This window comes from Rhyacophila brunnea, unplaced genomic scaffold (assembly GCF_057557595.1).
Source record: "Rhyacophila brunnea isolate RB1 unplaced genomic scaffold, BYU_Rbru_1.0 scaffold_21, whole genome shotgun sequence".
In the NCBI taxonomy this organism is placed as follows: Eukaryota; Metazoa; Arthropoda; class Insecta; order Trichoptera; family Rhyacophilidae; genus Rhyacophila; species Rhyacophila brunnea.
In genome coordinates this window covers 37,578,013-37,598,171 of record NW_028232871.1, presented here as the reverse complement: position 1 = coordinate 37,598,171, position 20,159 = coordinate 37,578,013, and the positions used below count along the sequence as shown (strand labels likewise).

Below are 20,159 nucleotides of genomic sequence, written 5' to 3'. Positions count from 1 at the left end.
AATTTAATATACCCTCGATAAAAAAGGTCCACATAAACTCACTCACACAAGTGGAATATATCATTATCGGAAGCATTTCGGTTGAACACAGTTATTGGCTTCACAATCGGCATCTCCGATGGCGGGTTATGATTAGCTGTATATTTCCTTTATTGATAATAAATGTGTACACATAAATTATGGCCCCCATATCTTGAAGCGCCCCCCCCCCTACCTATCGTTAAGATTAAAGGCAGTGTGACGACCTACAGTTATGCATTCCAAATAGTGTTCGAGGTAAAATTTAGGGTATTTTAGCGATTTGATTTAGCATCTTTTCGATTAGCGATTTAGCATCGCACAACCACATATTATTTTTAAATGTTAGTGTGCTTGAAGTGAAATGTTATTAGTGCAGTTTTGTAAAATTTATTTATCTCACTTGGCTGGTCGATCTGCCACGCCGCCCCCCCCCCCCCATGTGGGGGTCATGCACATAATGATTAATGATGTATCATTCATGAAAGGTGTTTAATAATAATTAATTATGTATGCAGACGTTGTAAAATATTTAAATTTAATCGGTTTTCGTTGTAACTTTTATGAAATTTCTTTGTAACGGATGACTTATAAAGCTTTCCATTATACTCTTTTGACATGAATTTCGTATTAAATTTGCAGGCATTTCCATTTAATCTAGCAAAGAGCCTCATTAGAATAATTGATAAATCACGTTATTACAGATACCTACATAAACAAATGTGATCATTAAAGTCATGTTTGTTTTTTTATTAATTTCATAACTCTAGTGTATTTCTTGGAGCGGTGCATTTCACTTTCGCTCCGTCTTCCTCGTGCCGTCATTATTTTATAATTTTCATCATTCATTGTTTAATTTTGACAAAAGGCATTGTCATATTCGAGGAGACATGTTGGGAAATCTATATATACGGCCGGAAAACAAGTGGAAAAGTCATTTGTAACTGGAAAACATACAAGATATATTCTGTCAGTGTCGACATATTATTATAATTATTTATAGTGGATGTTTTAGTTGGGTTTGTGTTAAATATTGTTAAAATGGTAAGTAATGAATTATTATAATAATATATAAAGATATTCTATAGGTATTATGTTAGTTAAAGACACGTCCCCATTTAGTTAACTCAGAAAATTATTTAATTCATTTACCTATATTTAAATAGGTAAGTAACTACTTACGGATCATTTAAATTAATTGTAAACATTGATTTTACCCCTACTTTTACTATTTGCGTAAGTAATTAAATTAAAAGATTATATTGTGGTCCCTAAATACAACAAACTTTTAGTTCTCAAAAAGTTATAAGTACATAAGTTAGTTAGTTATAAGCAGCCACAAGATAGCGTTAGGAACCCTAGCAATCAATTCTTTATATTATAATAATATAATCGATATAATATAAGAATAAAAACAAAAGTATGTGTACTGGTATATATTTTATGTTTTGCAGTGTTACCAGATGACATTTTCAAAACTTTATGGATTGATTTTACAATATTATATTAATATAAAAAATAAACGAATAGCCCAAAGTCTTCCAAAATCTTCTAAAAAACCACGTAAATGTGACATTTAATTCAACACATATATCCTTATTGTTAGCAGTAGATCTTTTGAAAATTCAGTAAGTAATTAAACTTTGACTAAATATGAAATGCTGCAATGTAATAATTGCCAACTAGATTATAAAATTAGAAATAAAATACGGAAAACATAAATGTATTAACCAACATACATTCGTTGCCCATGTTTAAAACTTAACCTTTATAAAATATTTTCTCTCATATTCTTGTTTTATAAAAGAATGCTCTTCAAAAAAATGCCAATTATAAATATCTTCGATAGTCTAATACCGGCCTTACTAAGTTCCTCTCCTTTAAAACTCATGGTTATTAACTTATTAAGTACATGTTTCTTAATCGCATATAAATGTGTGATATTGATTTGTTTTCAATCAATCTAATTATCACCCTGTTTCAATCCACTGCTGGATGAAAGCTTTCTCATGCCATCTCCTCTCTTCTCGGTTCCTCGTTCTTCGCTTCCACGTAATTCCACCGAACCTTAATTTATCGACTACCCAGCAAACCTCGGAGTGGCCTTTCGGATATCTTATATTCCTCAGATACCACTAGATTTATGGTACTTAGTTACATCGCATCCTCTTGTTTGTTCAGCAATTCAGGAATTTATGCCGGCGCTCCACTGGCAAGCCAATAGTCCGAGGACAATAAATCGTCCGATTTGTCTATACTCTGCAACTGATCAACAAACGAATAAAAAAGTCGAGCTGTCAAAAGTCAAAAGTTGCGATTATCGTAATGTCTCCCGATAATCCTACAATTTTGTGTTATTTATATGTAGACTTGCATAATTTAGTTTTACGTTTTCTTTTATGAATTTCAGAAATAAAAAAAAAAAGAATAATTGACAAATCTCTCATTTTCTAATGTGTAAATTAACAAATTAATAATCGGTCCGAATGATTGCGTATTAATGTCAAATTGGATTTACGTAGTGATCGACGGACGAAGTTTGGCAACTCGGAGAGTAAAATATCAAACATGTTTGAAATTCAACGAGCCTGGTCTGCGGATTAAAAAGTCCGCAGATTTGGGGTGCTCCACGCGAAAATAAGTCCGAAGACTGTAAATCGTCTGACTTGCGTGCCAATGGAGCCGTGGCATAGTACCTAAGATGCATGTTGGGTATCACAGCAGATTAAAAAAAATGAATCAATCATATTATATAAGTAGAACATAAATCACGTCTATCCGTAGAGTATGGTAAGTATATTACTTATCTGAGTTGTTATTATAAATTTATTTTTACAAAATCACAATATCCAAATTTATTAAGTAAGTATAGATCATGCGAATTTTCTGTGAGAAGAACGGATTTTAGAAATTGAAATATATCAATACATCTAAATTATTAGAATGTACTTTGGAATCGTGTTTCAGTACCTACTTATATCAAATTAATTATAATTTAAATTCCTAATGATAAATAATATCATTAAAGAAAAATACAGTTTTCAACAAATTCTATTTTATATTAAGTAGGTAATTACATGAAAACTAAAAAAAATATCGACTGTTTTTTTCTAGAATGATGGCAAATTGTTGTCTGTTAACAAAAATAAAACATAAAAATACCTCTTTACAAGTGAAAACGAAAACCACAGACTACTTGCTTTGGTTGCCGTATTTTAAACAGTTTTATTTTCATTACACGCGGATGTCACACATAAAAATAATATTTAGTTGCATTTTAACATACTTAAGTTAAAAAAAAAACAAAATCTTGATTATTTTTGAATGTGTGTCAATGCGCCGAAAAATTAAATGGTACTTATTAGCTTATTTTGAAATTGTACCATTGTATGGGAATATCCGGATGTCAATTGGATTTTAATGCATTTAACGATCCAACGTGTCATAAAACCTCCATGTTTAATTAAATTATAGATTTATAGCCAAAAATATAGTTACCCACTTACATTGTTTTTCTTCGATTGCATAACTATTCAAGAATTGCATGACTGTACATTTAAAATAAATGTGGCCTAATCGATTATTTTTTATTTAAGTACAAGTTTCATATGTAATTTTTCACTATGTTCTAATATTTTTGGAACTAACTTTTCAGTACCTACGTCAGTGGTTTCCAAACTTTAAATAGTAAACAATGTACTAATACAAAAAAGAAAAAAAATATATAAAAAACAAGGTTTACTACTTGTTTTTTATGCGACGAATGTGCTTGTTTATTATTAGCACATTCAATTTCAAGAGTAGTCAATCCAAATTCATCATCGTTCATTGACAAATGGATTCTATCATGTGCCCCACGTCCTGAAGCGGGCCCCCAGGTCAGGATCTTTCAACCACATATTTAATAGCTTTGACATAAAGCAGTGCCGCAGGCGACTTTTTTTACTATTAATAAATTAATGTGAAAAGTGCATTAGCAAACTAACCAAGAACTCAGTAAATAGTTTTTTTTTCGCTATATATAGCTTATAGCTTCAATAGAGACATGGCGAAATTATTTTTTTTTGAATGCCTTCACTTTGTCTTTTTATATCAGTGAATGCATTAGTGGTCCTTGCATTGATTTATTCACTCATTTTTTCTTAAATTTCAGCCAAATAGACAAGTTTAACAACAAAATTATCGTTCCTAAACAAATTTGCCTCAAATTTCAACATTATGATTTGACCCTTTATTCCATTTTTTCACGAAATAGCCAGCGCGCTTCACAATAGTATAGAAGTGAAGTATTATAAAAATTAGTCTCCATATTTTCAGACAGGTTTGCAAACAACCTTTTATTGGACTATTTTTTGTATAGTTTATAACTAGCGGCCGTTTTATAAACTATGCATTTGCAAACTGCAAACATGTGACTACATTAATTGCGTTAAACTTTTCGCGCCTCCCTTTGCAACACTCTGCGCCTCCCAGTTTGGAAATCGCTGACCTACGTAATGAATTTTGAATGCGAGTGACGGCAAAACGATGTTCACTTGTTTTGTAAATAATAAATACTGTATTTCATAACGGTTGCCCAATATATTCTTTGCTGTAACATATTAATAATACATTATAAATTAGGTAAATAGTAAAGTCATATATTTTTGTTTTAACATAGATTTTTTATTTCATTTCAGAATGCCACGAAAGTTTATATATGCGGAATAATTTCACTATTATGGTTTGTCAATGAAATATTATCAGTAAAAGTCTACGAAAATGTAACAGAAGATGAAAAACCACCGTTTACCATTGATACAACCAAGAAATTATCAGTTCCCACCGCAACCGGTGCGACTGAAATAACAACATTATACCTGAGTGCACAAGCAACTCAAAAACCATCAAACAATGAACAAAACTCCAATGAACATCACGTAAAAGCTCAAAAGTATGTAGCCGATAACCAGAAGATTCAATCGCAAAGTATCATGGCTTTGAAAAATGTACAAGTCAGCGAAAATCAACGCCTGACTACTGACAGAAGTAATCGATATACCAGCGTCGACATTGAAAAGAAAGATGATAAAAATCATAGAAATATTAATCAGCAAAAATGGCAAATACCCTCACCGATTTCTCCACTCGCTACGACAGATCCTAAAGCAATAAACTCCAGCAAAAGACAGATTGAACATAATGGAGGAAGTTACAATTTGAATGCATTTGTACCGAGTCAAGAGTTAGGTCCTTTCGAAGACAACTCAGGGTTTGTTCCACACGCATATCATCAGCCTAAAGTTATTAATTACGTAGCGCCAGCATATATACCTGCGAAGCCTGCAAAGCATGACGTTAACGTAAATTATGGTAATTTTGGTGAACCTAGATTGCCACTGAGGGTTGAAAACGGTTTGCAGTCGTTCGAAAATGATTTCGAAGATTTAAAAACGAAATATCCCGAATTGAATGATCTGGTTAATAATTATCCGATTATGGAAGAGATTATGAAGCAGAAACTTGCAGAAAAGTTTAAACAAAACGGACAACTACAACCGCAGTTTAAGACGACGTCAAATTCATTTGAAGACAGTAGCAATTCGGCCGAAAAATACAATAAATATACTAGCGTGGAAAATACTCAAATCACGCCTGTAGATTTAAACTTAAAGTATTCTCAGAATTCAAATGAAGAAGGTATCAAAATACAAAATAATAACGGTTTTAATCAATTTCAACCGTTTGGAAAAGTGCACCCTTACGCGTTCGACAATCAAAAGCCGAATTGGTCGACCGGCTTCAAGAAACCCGATCATTACCTCATAACGACTGCTGAGACGCCATCTCTTGTACCGGCTGGAGGATTCTACCAGGAGCCAAAATTTCCAATTTCCCCGTGGATAAATGATGATGACAAAAAATATGGAATTGGCGAGCAGAAACCGCCTCCTTTAGTAGAAAAGCCGAAAAAGATGTAAGTCAAATATGTCATTTATTAATTATTATACTCGTACTATTTTAAATAAATTACAAAGTGACGTCTCGTGATCATTTGCTGCTTTGGTCTTTGTCATGGCATATTTTATGAGACAAGTTATGTACTTGTTATGAACTTTTAAGGATTTGGTGGATTAGTCTGCGGCGCCAGTGAACTGTCAAAAAGATAGGCAGTGAATTTGAAAATCACCGAGTTATCCGATAGAATTTGCTTTATATGGCTACCCATTGGCCGATATAAATAGTCAGTAAAGATTATCAGTTATTTTAATTAAATTTTATTGTATACCTATAATCTTTTAGTTTAAACTATTATTTTTGAGCACAAAAAGCTACACAAAACCGTCTTATAAATTTGTACTGAGTCTTCGTGAATACCAAACAATTATTGTGAAATGTGACATTTGAGTCTCTATAAAAGCGGCAATTTACATAGGGACGTTGCTAAAATGTACAGTATCAGGGAACTGAAATACCTAACGGGTAGGAGTAGCAGGTAACCGATCTCGAGTAAGGAAGAATCCGGGATAAACTTAAGCACGTGTCAAGAATACGTCATACGTCGAATATACTGACAACTGCTCTCGGTTTATGCATTGGCGCTCATTTAATATTGGTGTATTACACACTATTGCACGTGTACAATGCGTGTTTCATTTTCGTAGGACAGTCACACATTCAAAACCCTGCACCAAAATGTAGCGTATTGGATATAGCCTATCGGAATTCTATTTATTATCTGTTGTGTGGTGCAGATACTGACAGCTGCTTCGAAAGATCTTACCTACTTACAGTATTAATTCACCACTTATAAAACATGTTTTAAACCTGTGAGATACGGAGTTCGATTCCCCGTCGGGTTGACTTACTTTTTTTCAAAAAAGATTTTTTCTATTGGTTATATATTGTCTCAGACAGTGTTTTTCAAAATTATATATGTTCAAAACATGTTTTGTTAGTTTTTTTTTTAAATATGAGTAAGTACTGAAATTTACGTTTGAGTATAAGATAATTAGTAATTTTATGTTATAATTATTGTTGTTAGTGCTTTTAGGTGGGGTAGATGTAATATGGGAAAGGGATAGTCCATGATTGACATATTTCCATGTTATAATTTGAGTACCTACCTAACTATTCATCTTATGTGAACAATTTTCATCGTAAAATCATGAGATAATGGGGAATAATTATGGTTCAAATGTTGTTAACAAATCTGTCAATAAGTACTTACATTATTTTCAACAATCTAGTACCCACTTTCTTCGTGCCATTAAGGATTTTAAAATTCCTATATGTAACTAAGTTATTATCATTATTGATTAGGATTAGAGGGTTACTATTACTAAATCATGAAAAATATTACTATCTGATCATCTATAATATTCATAAGTTTTATAAAATCAAGTGAACACATTTTATAGAATGTCATGAATTACCATCTAGTTCTAAGTAAATGCTGATCATATTTTAAAGATTTGAAAACATGTGTTGTATAAAATTCAACTTTCACACCTTTGAAATACAAAACGATCATGACGTCCCAATAATAAATTAAGTACCTAGCTACTTAAATGTAAAATTTGCAATAACTTTGAGTTAGTACAAATAATTAATTAACAATTGACTCAAGTATTTTACAACGTTTTTCTTAGGTCGTATTCTTATTTGTCCGGTACAAATCTTGCAATCGATTTTTAACTAACTTCCCGACTAGCTCTAGACATTTGAAACTTTTACAATATATCAGAACACGATGCCAATGCATTTTTAAATACTTTTAGCCATCTTTAAGTATAATTGAATTCATTCTCAGTTAATTCTGTTTTGTATGAAAAGTTATTTCGGAAGAAATCCGTAATCCAATCCACTATTATTGGTTGTTAGGGGTCTGGAGTCCTAGCAACTAAATTATTAATATATACGTGCGTTACTATGGAAATCAATATAAATGTCAAAATGATATTTCAGTATTATTTCTATCAAATACAATTTTTTTTTATCGTTTAAGGTAGTCAAGTCAAGTTTATATGATTCAACAGAAAATTTAAAAACGTTGTTAAGTATATAAAATGTTCTTTTTATCTTGTAAGTATTTATGTGTACGATTCACGAATTTGGTGGACATTTATTTTATACGGATTGGTGGCGTGCGATGACTTCTGACATGAATATGTTCTTTAAGATAAGTGATTAATTTCATCAAAACAGTTAGTAATACAAATCGTCTCTGTTCTGGCAGAACACACTAACTGGAGAATACTAGTTTTGAGTAATTTGACTTTGAAGTTGTTAAAATGTTTGAAACGGTCTATCATGTGAGTTTATTAAGTAATCGTAAAAAGGATGACTTTAAAATAAAGACTGTTTATTTATTAAGAAGGTTTCCAGACGGTGAAGTTTGAAATAAGGAACATTTTGGTATGTCTAATATGTTTAATATGTCATTTTTTCGAATTAGTGTCTTCTGCCAGAACAGTGACGAAATAATGTTATAAGTCAAGTCATAAGTTACCTTGCGTACAAACTACTAAGCTTATAAAATGTTTGAGTGTTTTGTTAAGTTCGATTATATTATAATAATGATGTTTATTTATAATTAATCCAGGCCGGTGTCTCCATGGAAACGAATCCTTCACATGCTGACCGCCTTTCTTCCAGTCGGCATCCTCATATCAGCTCTCACGCCGAACGTTGTCACCATCAGCAATGTTCCGTAAGTCATTTTATTTATTATTGCTTGTTTTAAAATTGAAAATATGTAACGATTCCGTTGCCTATACGGTTTAACGTTAACGGATTCAAGTATAGTGTAACTCAGGCGTAGAATCTGTAACGTAAACTGAATTTAATTCAGTGTAATTATTAAAGTATAGCGGGGTTCGCATTCAGCCGGCTCTCACATCAAAACTAGCCTGCAACGTGTCGAATACGTCTATGTGACGTTATCGTTATTCACAAAACACACGTTGCCAAATGGAGCTCCGCAGATTGGTCGAACGCGACTTTTTAGTTTGAAAAAAAACATCTACGAATTGGTCATTCCTATACCGGCTCGCCGATCGCCGCATCCAAATATCTATACGTTTTGAAGGTTACGTGCGACTGTCGCGATTTATGACTGTGAGGCAGACGGTCGAGTTTAGATGTTAGAGTCGGTTTAGAGTTGTGTGGAGATCAAGGCTGTATTGTGTGAAGACCGAATGGTGCTTAGTCATCGTGTGGGTATCACTTGTAATTATGTGCTCCGGGACATTGTATTTTACCGACGCCTTTTAAGCTTTAAGTAAGTATCTAGATCAGTAGCGCACCCAGGGGGGGGGGGGCAAGGGGCCTTGGCCCCCCCCAAAATATTAAAATCATCAGAATGATTTTACACATTGAAATCGAAAGCCAATAAACTATACTTACCATACTTAGACAAATAACACGGGAAAAAAATGATTTGTAATTCTCCAGCATCCTTTTCAGTACAATTTCTTAGATTTTAATTTCTAACACAAAAATTTCGAAACACTTATGTCGGGTTTTTTGAGAAACCCGTTCCCTAATGAACTGTACCTATAGTGAACCGTACCTAATGAAATTCTCGGTGTCCACCTGAATTCCGGAGTGGTATAGGTCATGGCTGGGGAGGGCTGACAGGGCTCTAGCCTGGGGCCTGGGCTGTAGGGGGCCCGGCATGTCGGGTTGATCAGATAAGTGAGATAAACACACAACATAAATTAGCTTTAATAGTAAAAAAGGTCGCATTTTAAATTATATAATTGTCCAATTTATTTTCTGATTATTATGTGTCGATACTATGTTTAACGAAATTGCTTCGGGTGTTGATATATTCCGTTATTACGTTTTTTTATAAATTTTTACAATAGGGTCTGCTTAACTCATCCGGTGTACTTCCTTGTACATATCTAATTTATTTATCTACTGATCTATCTCTTTTTTATGTAATACTGTTTTATATATTTTTGTTTCTAAATATCATGTTGTGAACGTCTTAAACTTATAATTTGTAATGTCCACAACATATAAAAAAAATTGAAATAAAAAAATACTCGACAGCTCCATTATTAAAGTAGATGTATTGAAAATCACCAATTATTCACTGTATCCTCAATTTGAACTAAAACACAATTTGAAAAACGTTAATGTAGTGTTTCACACTGCCTTTAATCTAAGTGGTGGATAGGGGGACTATCAAATACCCTAGCCCAGTGGTCGGCAAACTCATTAGTCAATAGAGCCAAATATCAACAGTACAACGATTGAGATTTCTTTTGAGAGCCAAATTTCTTAAGGGGGGACATGCTCAGCGTAGGTCCTAATGGAGCTTTTGTTCTATATTCAAAGCATGATCCTGGACATACCTTAAACGTTGTAGACAATCTATTTATATAATTTTGAAGCCTTATTATCCTCTATGTTTATTTTAAACATGTGATGACTGCATAAAGTATTTCTATAACATAAAATAGTATTCTTTTAAACCTCTCGCTCTAATGTTTTAGAATATAGTCATATTTCAGTACATAAATGTGCAGTGGTGTTAAGATTTTTTACATTTATTAATTTTTAAACGCATTTATAAAACCATCAGTATAATTTATATCGACATTATTATAGTGAAATATTTACGATAAAAAATTATATTGTAATCTCTGTGATCCCAAATTTGACAAGAATTAGGCATTTTATTATTCAAAAAATGGGCAAGATTAACACATTTGAAGATAATTATAAAGATCCTAATTATAAGCGATGTCTTTGACCATTCAAGGTGTGATAAACATCGTACGAATAATGATTGCTCTATAATAATTATTGACCTAAGAATAAGGTAGTATTTTTTTCAACTACGCAATTTATTTTGGCATTCCCCAGTGGTTAAGCTACAACATGCGGCCGTAGCACATAAATTGACAAACTATAATTGAAGTAGGGAGTAAAATAATGTTAACGCGCGTGTTTGAACATGTACCTAACCGATTTTTTTTTAAAACGGTAACGGGTTTTGACTCTTCTCCTCAGCTGCTTTCTTCCTTGCATCATCGACAAAATATTTAGTGCAAAATTACGAGTTTTTAGTTGTAGTATCTCTCTAAATTTGAATGCGCCAATTTTTCTCGACACATAAATACAGGTCGGTAAGCCATTTAAGTTTTGAATAAACGCGAAGTCTCAGTCTATTCAACATTACATTTACGGTTATCCTCCTCCATTTTCTTTGCTTCTTCTTTGTAGCCATGTCAAATATGGGAGAGAGCATCTGTGGCAGAGCCGCACTCAAGGGGCCAAAGAGCCGCATGTGGCTCGCGAGCCGCGGTTTGCCGACCACTGCCCTAGCCTGAGGGCCCGTTTCAGGATATGGGGGCCATGGTGTAGGTACACCGAGCGCAATAGACAAAAGACCGAGAACGAGATACATATTAGGCTGTGTTGTGTTGAATAGGTTGTGTATACGTTAAATGCAATAATACTTTTTTTGTCCATTTTCAATTAATATTTTTAACCTCAATATTAAAAAACCAAAAATCTACGATAAACATTCGGCGAAAAGAACGACTACACCCACTACAGTCGTTGGTGGTGTAAATCAAAAAATCATTTTTTTCCGTGGAATTCGGCATAAATATTGTAGCTCTCTAGACCAGTGTTGCCAAAACTTTCGACATCTGTGTACCCCTTTTATAGTTTTCGTAACACTGAGTACTTCTCGTCAAAGAAAAATGCAGTACTTTAATAACAATCAAAATATATTTATGTATTCCTTTTGTAGTACATTAACAAAATAATAATAAACGAAAAATAAAATTAATTCATAATAAAATATAAATAAAAGTTATATTATAAAAAATAACATTCATTATAAAAAATGAGAAGGATGAAATTATTTATAATGAAACGACAGATCATCATAATTTGGTTCCCTGGTTATTAATTTTAATCTGAAATGCGGTTCCACACCCAAAGGCTGTTCCTTTTTTTGACTTAATGTCTACAAATGCTGAAAAAGCAACTTCACATGGATATGAAGTTGAAAAAGGCAATGTATTTCAGGAATTTCTCTGTTAAAACTGGATACACATGTTGCATTTGCAACCTAAATGATGTTTAAGTACACTCCTTATATATATTTTGCAAGAATCCGTCTGAAGCTAATAATTCCAACGATTGCTCTTCTTCCGCTTGTGATAAGCCTTCTAGCATGGATGTTGTATTAATGCTTGTTGCACCAGGCGTAGCCATAGCCTGGTGCAGCGCGTACCCCCACCAAACTCTTCCCGTACCCCAGGGGGTACGCGTACCACACTTTGGGAAACACTGCTCTAGACCAAGCGGGTAGCATAGCCGATATTATTTAAGTAATGTTTTAGCAAACTAGGTGCACTTCCAATCCGCCAGTCGCTGATGACACGCTCAACGGTTACCGCCACTATGCCTCCACTTAGGCTAGGACTATGAGAAACTGTACAAATATATCGCCATGTATTGTGAAAATATGTAAAAATAATTATATGAAGAAGAAAAAGAGCCTATGGGACTAATTTACATTCTCCAACTTGCCCCCCCCCAATATTAAATCCTGGGTGCGCCACTGATCTAGATATCCGCCAAATCTTAAGGGAAAACTGGCACATCCACGTTACAAAAAATACCCAATACCGAATGCACGATATGTCACGTCCACAGAACAGATAATAAATGAGTTCCCTGGCCACGTCAGTCCTTGGGAACGGAGGTGGCCACGAATAGGCCCTTCATGTGGCTTGTGCATGTACCTATTCCAGATGGCACCGAAGTTGTGACACTCCAACCATATTATTACCATCTGAACATTCTAAACATAGGTATAAAAGTTCGACCATTGATTGGCTTTAGATATTGAAGATAGATTACAATAGTAAATTATAAATTCAACCCGGCATCTACGTCAAAAATCGGGACATTTTTTCGTTTTGCTTATCGTCTTTGTTCTATTACTAAAAAAAGCAATAAAAATATGTCATCATAACACCAGTCCAGAACCCAAAGATATTAAGAGCGTACTTCAGTGAAACGGCAAATAATTTTCAACAGTAGGTGCGACGAAATGTCGCACTCGTAGCACGAGGTGTGCGCACGTCGATTTGTTTTGTCATTGCGTCGGATGAGTATAATCTTAAATCGTGTAAAGATGACTAAAAATCTTTACGTATGTACTTGAAAAAGAAAACATGTCAATGAATACACTATTATTATTAGTAATATAACAATAAACATAACATTAAATGGGCGCATGTTGAATTTTTATGACAAATTATATTTCGTTCGGCACGCGTCATTTGCATAATCCGCGGATCGCCTAGCCACGATCTTTTTAGACCATGCCTCAACTGAAGTATAGCCTTAAGATTATGTCGACACACTAAAAAACCGTAAGGCTGAGGCCACATAGGCAGGTGCTTCGCTAGTGCTGAGCTAGGTGCTATGCTAATAAAAACGCTACTGCCACATTGCGCGTTACGTGCTTAGGCACGAATTCATTTGACATTTGGGAGCGCTCAAGTCAACAACGATGTCACTCTCAAAACTAACCAGAAACCTACTTCTCACAGAGAATTTATGTTTAAAATTCTCAAATGTCTCAAATTCTAACTTGTTGGGTGCATAATATCAATTCGTCTAGAAGTACTCTTGGAGAGTTTCAACTTCTCTACAAAGAATTTCGGAAATACGATGAAAAGTTTTTTTAGTTATTTGAAGATGAACCAGGAAACATTTAACTTATTGTTGGGCAAATTAAAAGAGACATTAATTACAAAAGGTTGATACGCATTTCAGATGTTCTATAACACCCGAGAATCAATTTGTAACATTAAGGTAAGGTAAATTCTTTTGCATCTCTCTGCCTCGCAATATTTTTTCGTCTATGGGTTTTCGTCTACGTCATTATTCAAAACCTCAAAATATACGGTGTTTGACGTTAAGTTTGTCATACTGAAGAAACATATCTTGCAAAATCACTAGGTGACACAATAGAAATAACCAACACGTTGGTTCGCCGGGAGACTAATAATCACGTAGGGAGCAAGGCGCGAAGCGTGCAGTGTGGCCATTGCGATAGTATAGTGTGCGTCCGATCGCTAGGATAATTATGTCACGTAGCACGTAGCCACCAAGCAAGGCACCTGCCTATATGGCCTTAGCCTAATAAATCATTTATAATATCAGAACACTCGAATAAACTAATCCTGTACAAACGACTTACCACATGACGCCATTTTAGTATTTAGAGCTCGCTCTCACGAATGCAAGCTTAGCGTTACTAATAATTTTCAAGTGCATATCGATAAATCAGATATTAATGTCTTCGGGTTGAGTCGTAAACAAATGTGTAAAGGGACCCTTTTAATATATTAATTAAACCAGCGGTCCCCAACCTTTCGGACCTCGCGGACCACTCACTACCTACCACGTATTTTTTCCACACAAATATTATGTAGTTGTAAATGGAATCAAAATTTGTAAGGCCTTTTCACTCAACACCTACTTATTTTTAACAGAAAGCCAATAATGAGGTCTTGATACAGACGAGTGGAATTTACTTTTGAGTCCATCGTCGGATGACAGATCAATTAGGCTTTCTTTTTCGTTTATGTCCAAATTACAATTATTATCAATTTTCGTCGTAAATGGATCTATTCTCCACGTATTTCCGTGTCTGTGACCCTCTTCCTTTGGAAAATAACGACAAAAAGAGTCGGTGAGCGACTGTAAGTGCTGTCGAACAAGAGTTATTACCTGTCGGTTGACATCTTCCTGTTTCACATAATCATCAAAATTAGGGAACATTTGCAGATCTTCTTCAGCCAACCGTGTTTGCCACAGCAATATCTTCCTTTGAAATGCATCAATTTTGCCTCGCAATGTGAACATGTCCGTGTGCAGTTCTTGCAAGGACGCGTTCAACTCGTTTAACAGAGAAAAAATGTCTGCCAGGTATGCAAGCTTCGCCAGCCACTCGTTGGCATACAAGAGATCTTGGAACTTCAAATTATTTTGCTACTGAAAGAATAACTTGACTTCTTGGCGTAGTCAAATAATCGGGTCAGTACTTTGCCCCACAACAGCCATCTCACCTTGGCGTGAAGAAGAAGATGAGTACGCTGAAGGCCCATTTCTTCAGAAAGTGCTTCAAAGATTCGAGAATTGAGCGCTTTGTGGCGAATTTTGATTACAATTTTAATTACATCAGAGAGTAGGTACTCCGTGCATTTCTGGAGATATTTTTTACGCAGCAAGTTGCTCACAATGTATAATGCAATGAGTAAACAAGATGTCCGACGTCTTTAACTTTTGCAACAACTCCTGAACGATGCCCAGTCATGCTTGTGGCACCATCTGTGCATATCCCCACACATTTCTTCCATTATATACTGTGTTCCAGGAGATAACCATTAATTGCATTGAATATTTCAGAGCCGGTTGTCTTACCCGGCAAGGATAGCGATCAGAGGAAGTCTTCCTTTAATTTACATTGAATATGGACTGACGACGTAATAAGGCTAAAATTGCAAAAAAAAATTATAAGAATATACTGAAACTTTTTAATAAATACGAAAATTGCAAGTATGTTCAAATTACTCTGCGGACCACCAAAATTCTCTCACGGGCGACTGGTGGTCCGCGGACCACCGGTTGGGGACCGCTGATTCAAACTACACTTTTTAACACTTAACTTCTTGAATATTATGCATGAGTTAACACGAACTTCACATATTAACAAAAATAAACCTATTTTAAAAGTTTTGATGCGTGATATAAATGTCGCAACATCACACGTTTGGCACATAAAGGGGGAACTCAGAAATAATGGGAACTGAGATACCTAACGGCCAACGGGTAAGGACTGTAAGGAGTAGCAGGCAACCGATTTCGAGTAAGGAAGAATCCGGAATAAACTTAAACACGTGTCAAGAATACGTCATACGTCGAATACTGACAACTGCTCTCGGTTTATGCATTGACGATTATTAAATATTGGTGTGCATAATGCGTGTTTCATTTTCGTAGGACACCCACACATTCAAAACCCTGCATCAATATGTAGTGTATTGAATATATAGCCTATCGGAATTTTATTTAAGCCGCGTTGACACGATCCGAGTACACTCGGACCGAGCGCACTCGTACGAGACAGCTTCATACTAATTACTCCTATACGAGCTACCTAGGAAGAGTAACTTCTTCCGAGCTAGCTCGTATATGAGTAATTAGTATGAAGCTGTCACGGCAGTCTCGTACGAGTGTGCTCGGTCCGAGTACACTCGGATCGTGTCAACGCGGATTTAGCCGTTTTAACCTAAACTCTAAACTAAACAATTTAAACTGTTAAAATTATCTAGCTCGCTCTAAAAGTTAACACAACCGAGAGAGGTGCTATTAACATATCACTTTTTGACAGTTCAGACAGTTAATTGTAACAATTAACTTCCTCGATACATAAATATGATAAACTACCCTCGTTAGCCGCCGATAGCAGTGTTGCAACATGTAAATTGTACGTAAAACGTTTCACCGTGGCACAGTTCGCCGTGAGCTTTCTATCGGAAAGAGATGACCGTATACTATACGGTCTCCAATTGTATTAGATTCAATATGAACATTATTTAATTTTTCATAGCCGATTTTGGCAAAATTCTTGAATTCAAGAATGAAAATCTAACCTAACCTAACAAAAAATCCAATATATCGGCTATTTTAAAATTTGTTTGCTGCTTGCAAAGTGCAAACCGACAAGAACCGTGTTTTATTTAGATATGAATTTTATGTCAGTACTATACGACCAAAATAGGGTGGACGGTCTTTAATATACGGCCATATATTTCCGATACAACATTTCACGGTGAAGTGTAATACGGCGAACTGCATACGTCAAGTTTTCGGACACGGTATAGAATAGATGCGCTAACGCTGACACCGATGTCGAATATATGCGTTATTTTATTACTTATGTATTATGATGGTAACAATATGCTATTTAATTATAATATATATCAGTGGTTTCCAAACTTTATGTTACTACGCCTTCCTTTTAAAAAAATCTAATCTTGGCGCCTCCCCCTCTTTATTTCATTAAATAATACTGACACCTTTTTAAAAATCATCATAAATATCAATTCATTTAAGTATATCAATCATCATAAAGACATTGCAACGCATAACTACTAATAAAATAACGTGATAAGTGCATTAGTAAACTAACCATGAACTCAGTAAATAGATTTTTGTTTGCTTCAAAGTGGAAACATGGCGAACTTATTTTTTTTCTAATTTTGATTTCCGAAGCTCCAATATTTTATGAATGCCTTCACTTCGTCTTTTTAAATCAGTGAATGCATTAGTGGTCCTTGCATTGATTTATTCACTCATTTTTTCTTAAATTTCAACCAAATATACAAGTTTAGCAACAACATTATCTTTCCTAAACAAATTTGCCTCAAATTTCAACATTATTATTAGCCCTTTTATTTCATTTTTTCACGAGATAGCCACCGCGCTTCACAATATACTAAAGAAGTGAGGTATTATAAAATTAGTCGCCATATTTTCAGACAGGTTTGCAAACAACCTTTTATAGGACTGTTTTATGTAGTTTATATCTAGCGGCTGTTTTATAAAATAAGCATTTGCAAACTGCAAACCTGTGGCTACATTAATTGTGTGAAACTTTAGGCGCCTCCCTTGGCAACACTCCGCGCCCCAGTTTGGAAATCGCTGATATATATTATGTTAAATTACGATCACGAGTGCTAAAACTTATATTATGTTTATCACAACTCATTCAAATTTATTGAATTATGACACTGGCTTTTCAAACATTACAATAAATAATTGATTTGTGAAACGAGACTGTGCGACTTACAACTTGAACTACTTTATGGTCGTTAATCTTCGGTTGAGAATTTAAAATAAATTCTTAATTTATTATTGACAAAATTAATTTGTAGCATTTTTTTAAAATGGTCTCAACGAAATCACCAGGCAATAAAGCGAACCAGGGCATTATTTAATATAAGATAGGTACCTTAGATTATAGAAAAAATAGGTACTTAATATTTTTAAATTCTCTCTGTTATACATTTTAAAGTAGGATTAGTCCGATTTATTAAAATATCACACGATAACTATGGCCCACGCTAAACAATAAATTTATAATAATTTATGACTTCATTATTTCACCTATGAATGTTTTACTAAATAATATTCAAATTAATTATTATATTTTCTCTTCTTCTTATGTAAAGAAAATGTTTCATAAAACATACATTTAGAATTATTATTATATATTATTACCATGGCCCCCACAAGGGGGGGGCTGACAGGGCTCTAGCCTAGGGGCCCGGGCTCAGGAAGGGCCCGGCGTGACGAGTCGACCAGATGAGTGAGATAAACACAGACCACAAATTTACTCTAATAGTAAAAAAAGTCGCCTGCGGCGCTATTTTGCTTCAATATTTATTAATAATTAAAATATTTGATTCGACAACTCCATAATTCAAATGGATGGGAAAATACAGAAAATCGCTAAAAAAATACACCTCATTTTTACCGCGTACATCATGGAAAACGCTAATGTAGCGCGTCACACTGCCTTTACCCTTAGTAATAGGTAGGGGGGCCCGCTTCAGGATGTAGGGGTCCATGATTATTACAGTTCATTTCATGAAGGTTTTGGACATAACACACCACGCTGTCCAGACGGGTTGGTGTGTGGTTTTTCTGTCTGGGTGATCCTTCCCGAGCCAAAGGTCTCTCGTTTTAAGGCGCCAGAGATTCGCCTTGGACCCTTCTCTATTAGCTACAGATATGCTGCGTTATATTGTACATTATCTACATTGCCGTGGTATGGAGAGGTGCATGCTGGGCATAACGCGAAAGGACAAAAAGAGGAATGAGTGGATAAGGAAGCAGACAAGGGTTTGTGATGTAATAGTGTTTATTAAAAGTCTCAAATGGAGATGGGCCGGACACAGCTCGAAGAAGAGCCAATTGTTGGACAAATTTAGTTTTGTCCTTTCGCGTTATGCCCAGTATGCACCTATCCATACCGCATTGTGGATCTCTCTTTTACTTAAGGTCAGTGTTGCCATCTTTTTCTATGCTGATTATAGTACGAAGGGGTAAAAATTATAGTATTTCTAAAAAATATATAGTACAGAAACATTTTTCGTCTTGAATCCTTTAAAATTATAGTATTTTGGTATGTTTGGCGTAAAGTTATAGTATTTTACATTTTTCGCGGAATTAAAATTATAGTATTGTACTATAATTATAGTACGGTTGGCATCACTGGTTAGGGTCCATGTTTCACACGCATATGTGATTACGGGAAGCACACACTGATATAAGTACCTACTTACTGGATTATTAATTGTAAGGTTAGGTTTTCATGTACTATTTTGCCAAAATCTATGAATATTGAATTAACGTTCATATTGAATCTTATAAAATTGGAGACCGTTATAGTATACGGTCATCTCTTTCCGATAAGAAAGGTCACGGCGAACTGTGCCGGAGTGAAATGTTTTACGCACAATTTACATGTAACCAGGATGTCAGCGTAATGCGTAATGCCGGGTCCACACTGGGAACATGTCGCCGGCAACCTCGATAAATTTTACGATAAGTATGATAATTATCGTAAAATTTCTTAAGCAATTATGATGATTATCCTAAAATTTAACGAGGTTGCTGGCGATGTTTTGCCATTGTGGACCCGGCATAATATGCATTCTCCAATTATTTAGCAGTACTGTGAACAGGGATGCCGACAATCTCGAGAGGCTGGTAGTCATCGCAAAAGGGGTGGAACAACTACTATAATAAGCCGTTATTTTTACTAGTTGAAAGCACAAAATCAAGCTCTATAATTCGCCGGTATTCGATTGTCAAATTCAGTAGTCCGCCGCATACAAGTATACAACGCAGATGAGATGGGTTTATTTTGGAAACTTCTCCTTCGTAAAACGTACGTTCATCGGGAAGAAAGTAATGTACCAGGGAGGAAAATTCCTAAGGACCGCATCACAATTATTATGCCGTGCTCCAATGCAACTGGGACACACAAACTGAAGCTTTTGGTCATAGGGAAAGCCAGGAATCCTAAACCATTTAAGAAT

General features: G+C 34.8%; 1 protein-coding gene across 1 annotated transcript in view; it reads left to right on the top strand.

Annotated features, from left to right (window-relative positions):
• The first annotated feature begins 4,703 nt into the window (after positions 1–4,703).
• LOC147070995 (uncharacterized) overlaps positions 4,704–20,159 on the top strand; it is an 82,687-nt gene continuing 67,231 nt past the window's right edge. Inside the window, exons 1-2 of the mRNA XM_085949038.1 lie at positions 4,704–5,974; positions 8,603–8,710. Of these exons, the coding sequence (XP_085805164.1) occupies positions 4,992–5,974; positions 8,603–8,710 (1,091 nt within the window). The 5' untranslated portion in view covers positions 4,704–4,991. The remainder of the gene's footprint in view (positions 5,975–8,602; positions 8,711–20,159) is intronic.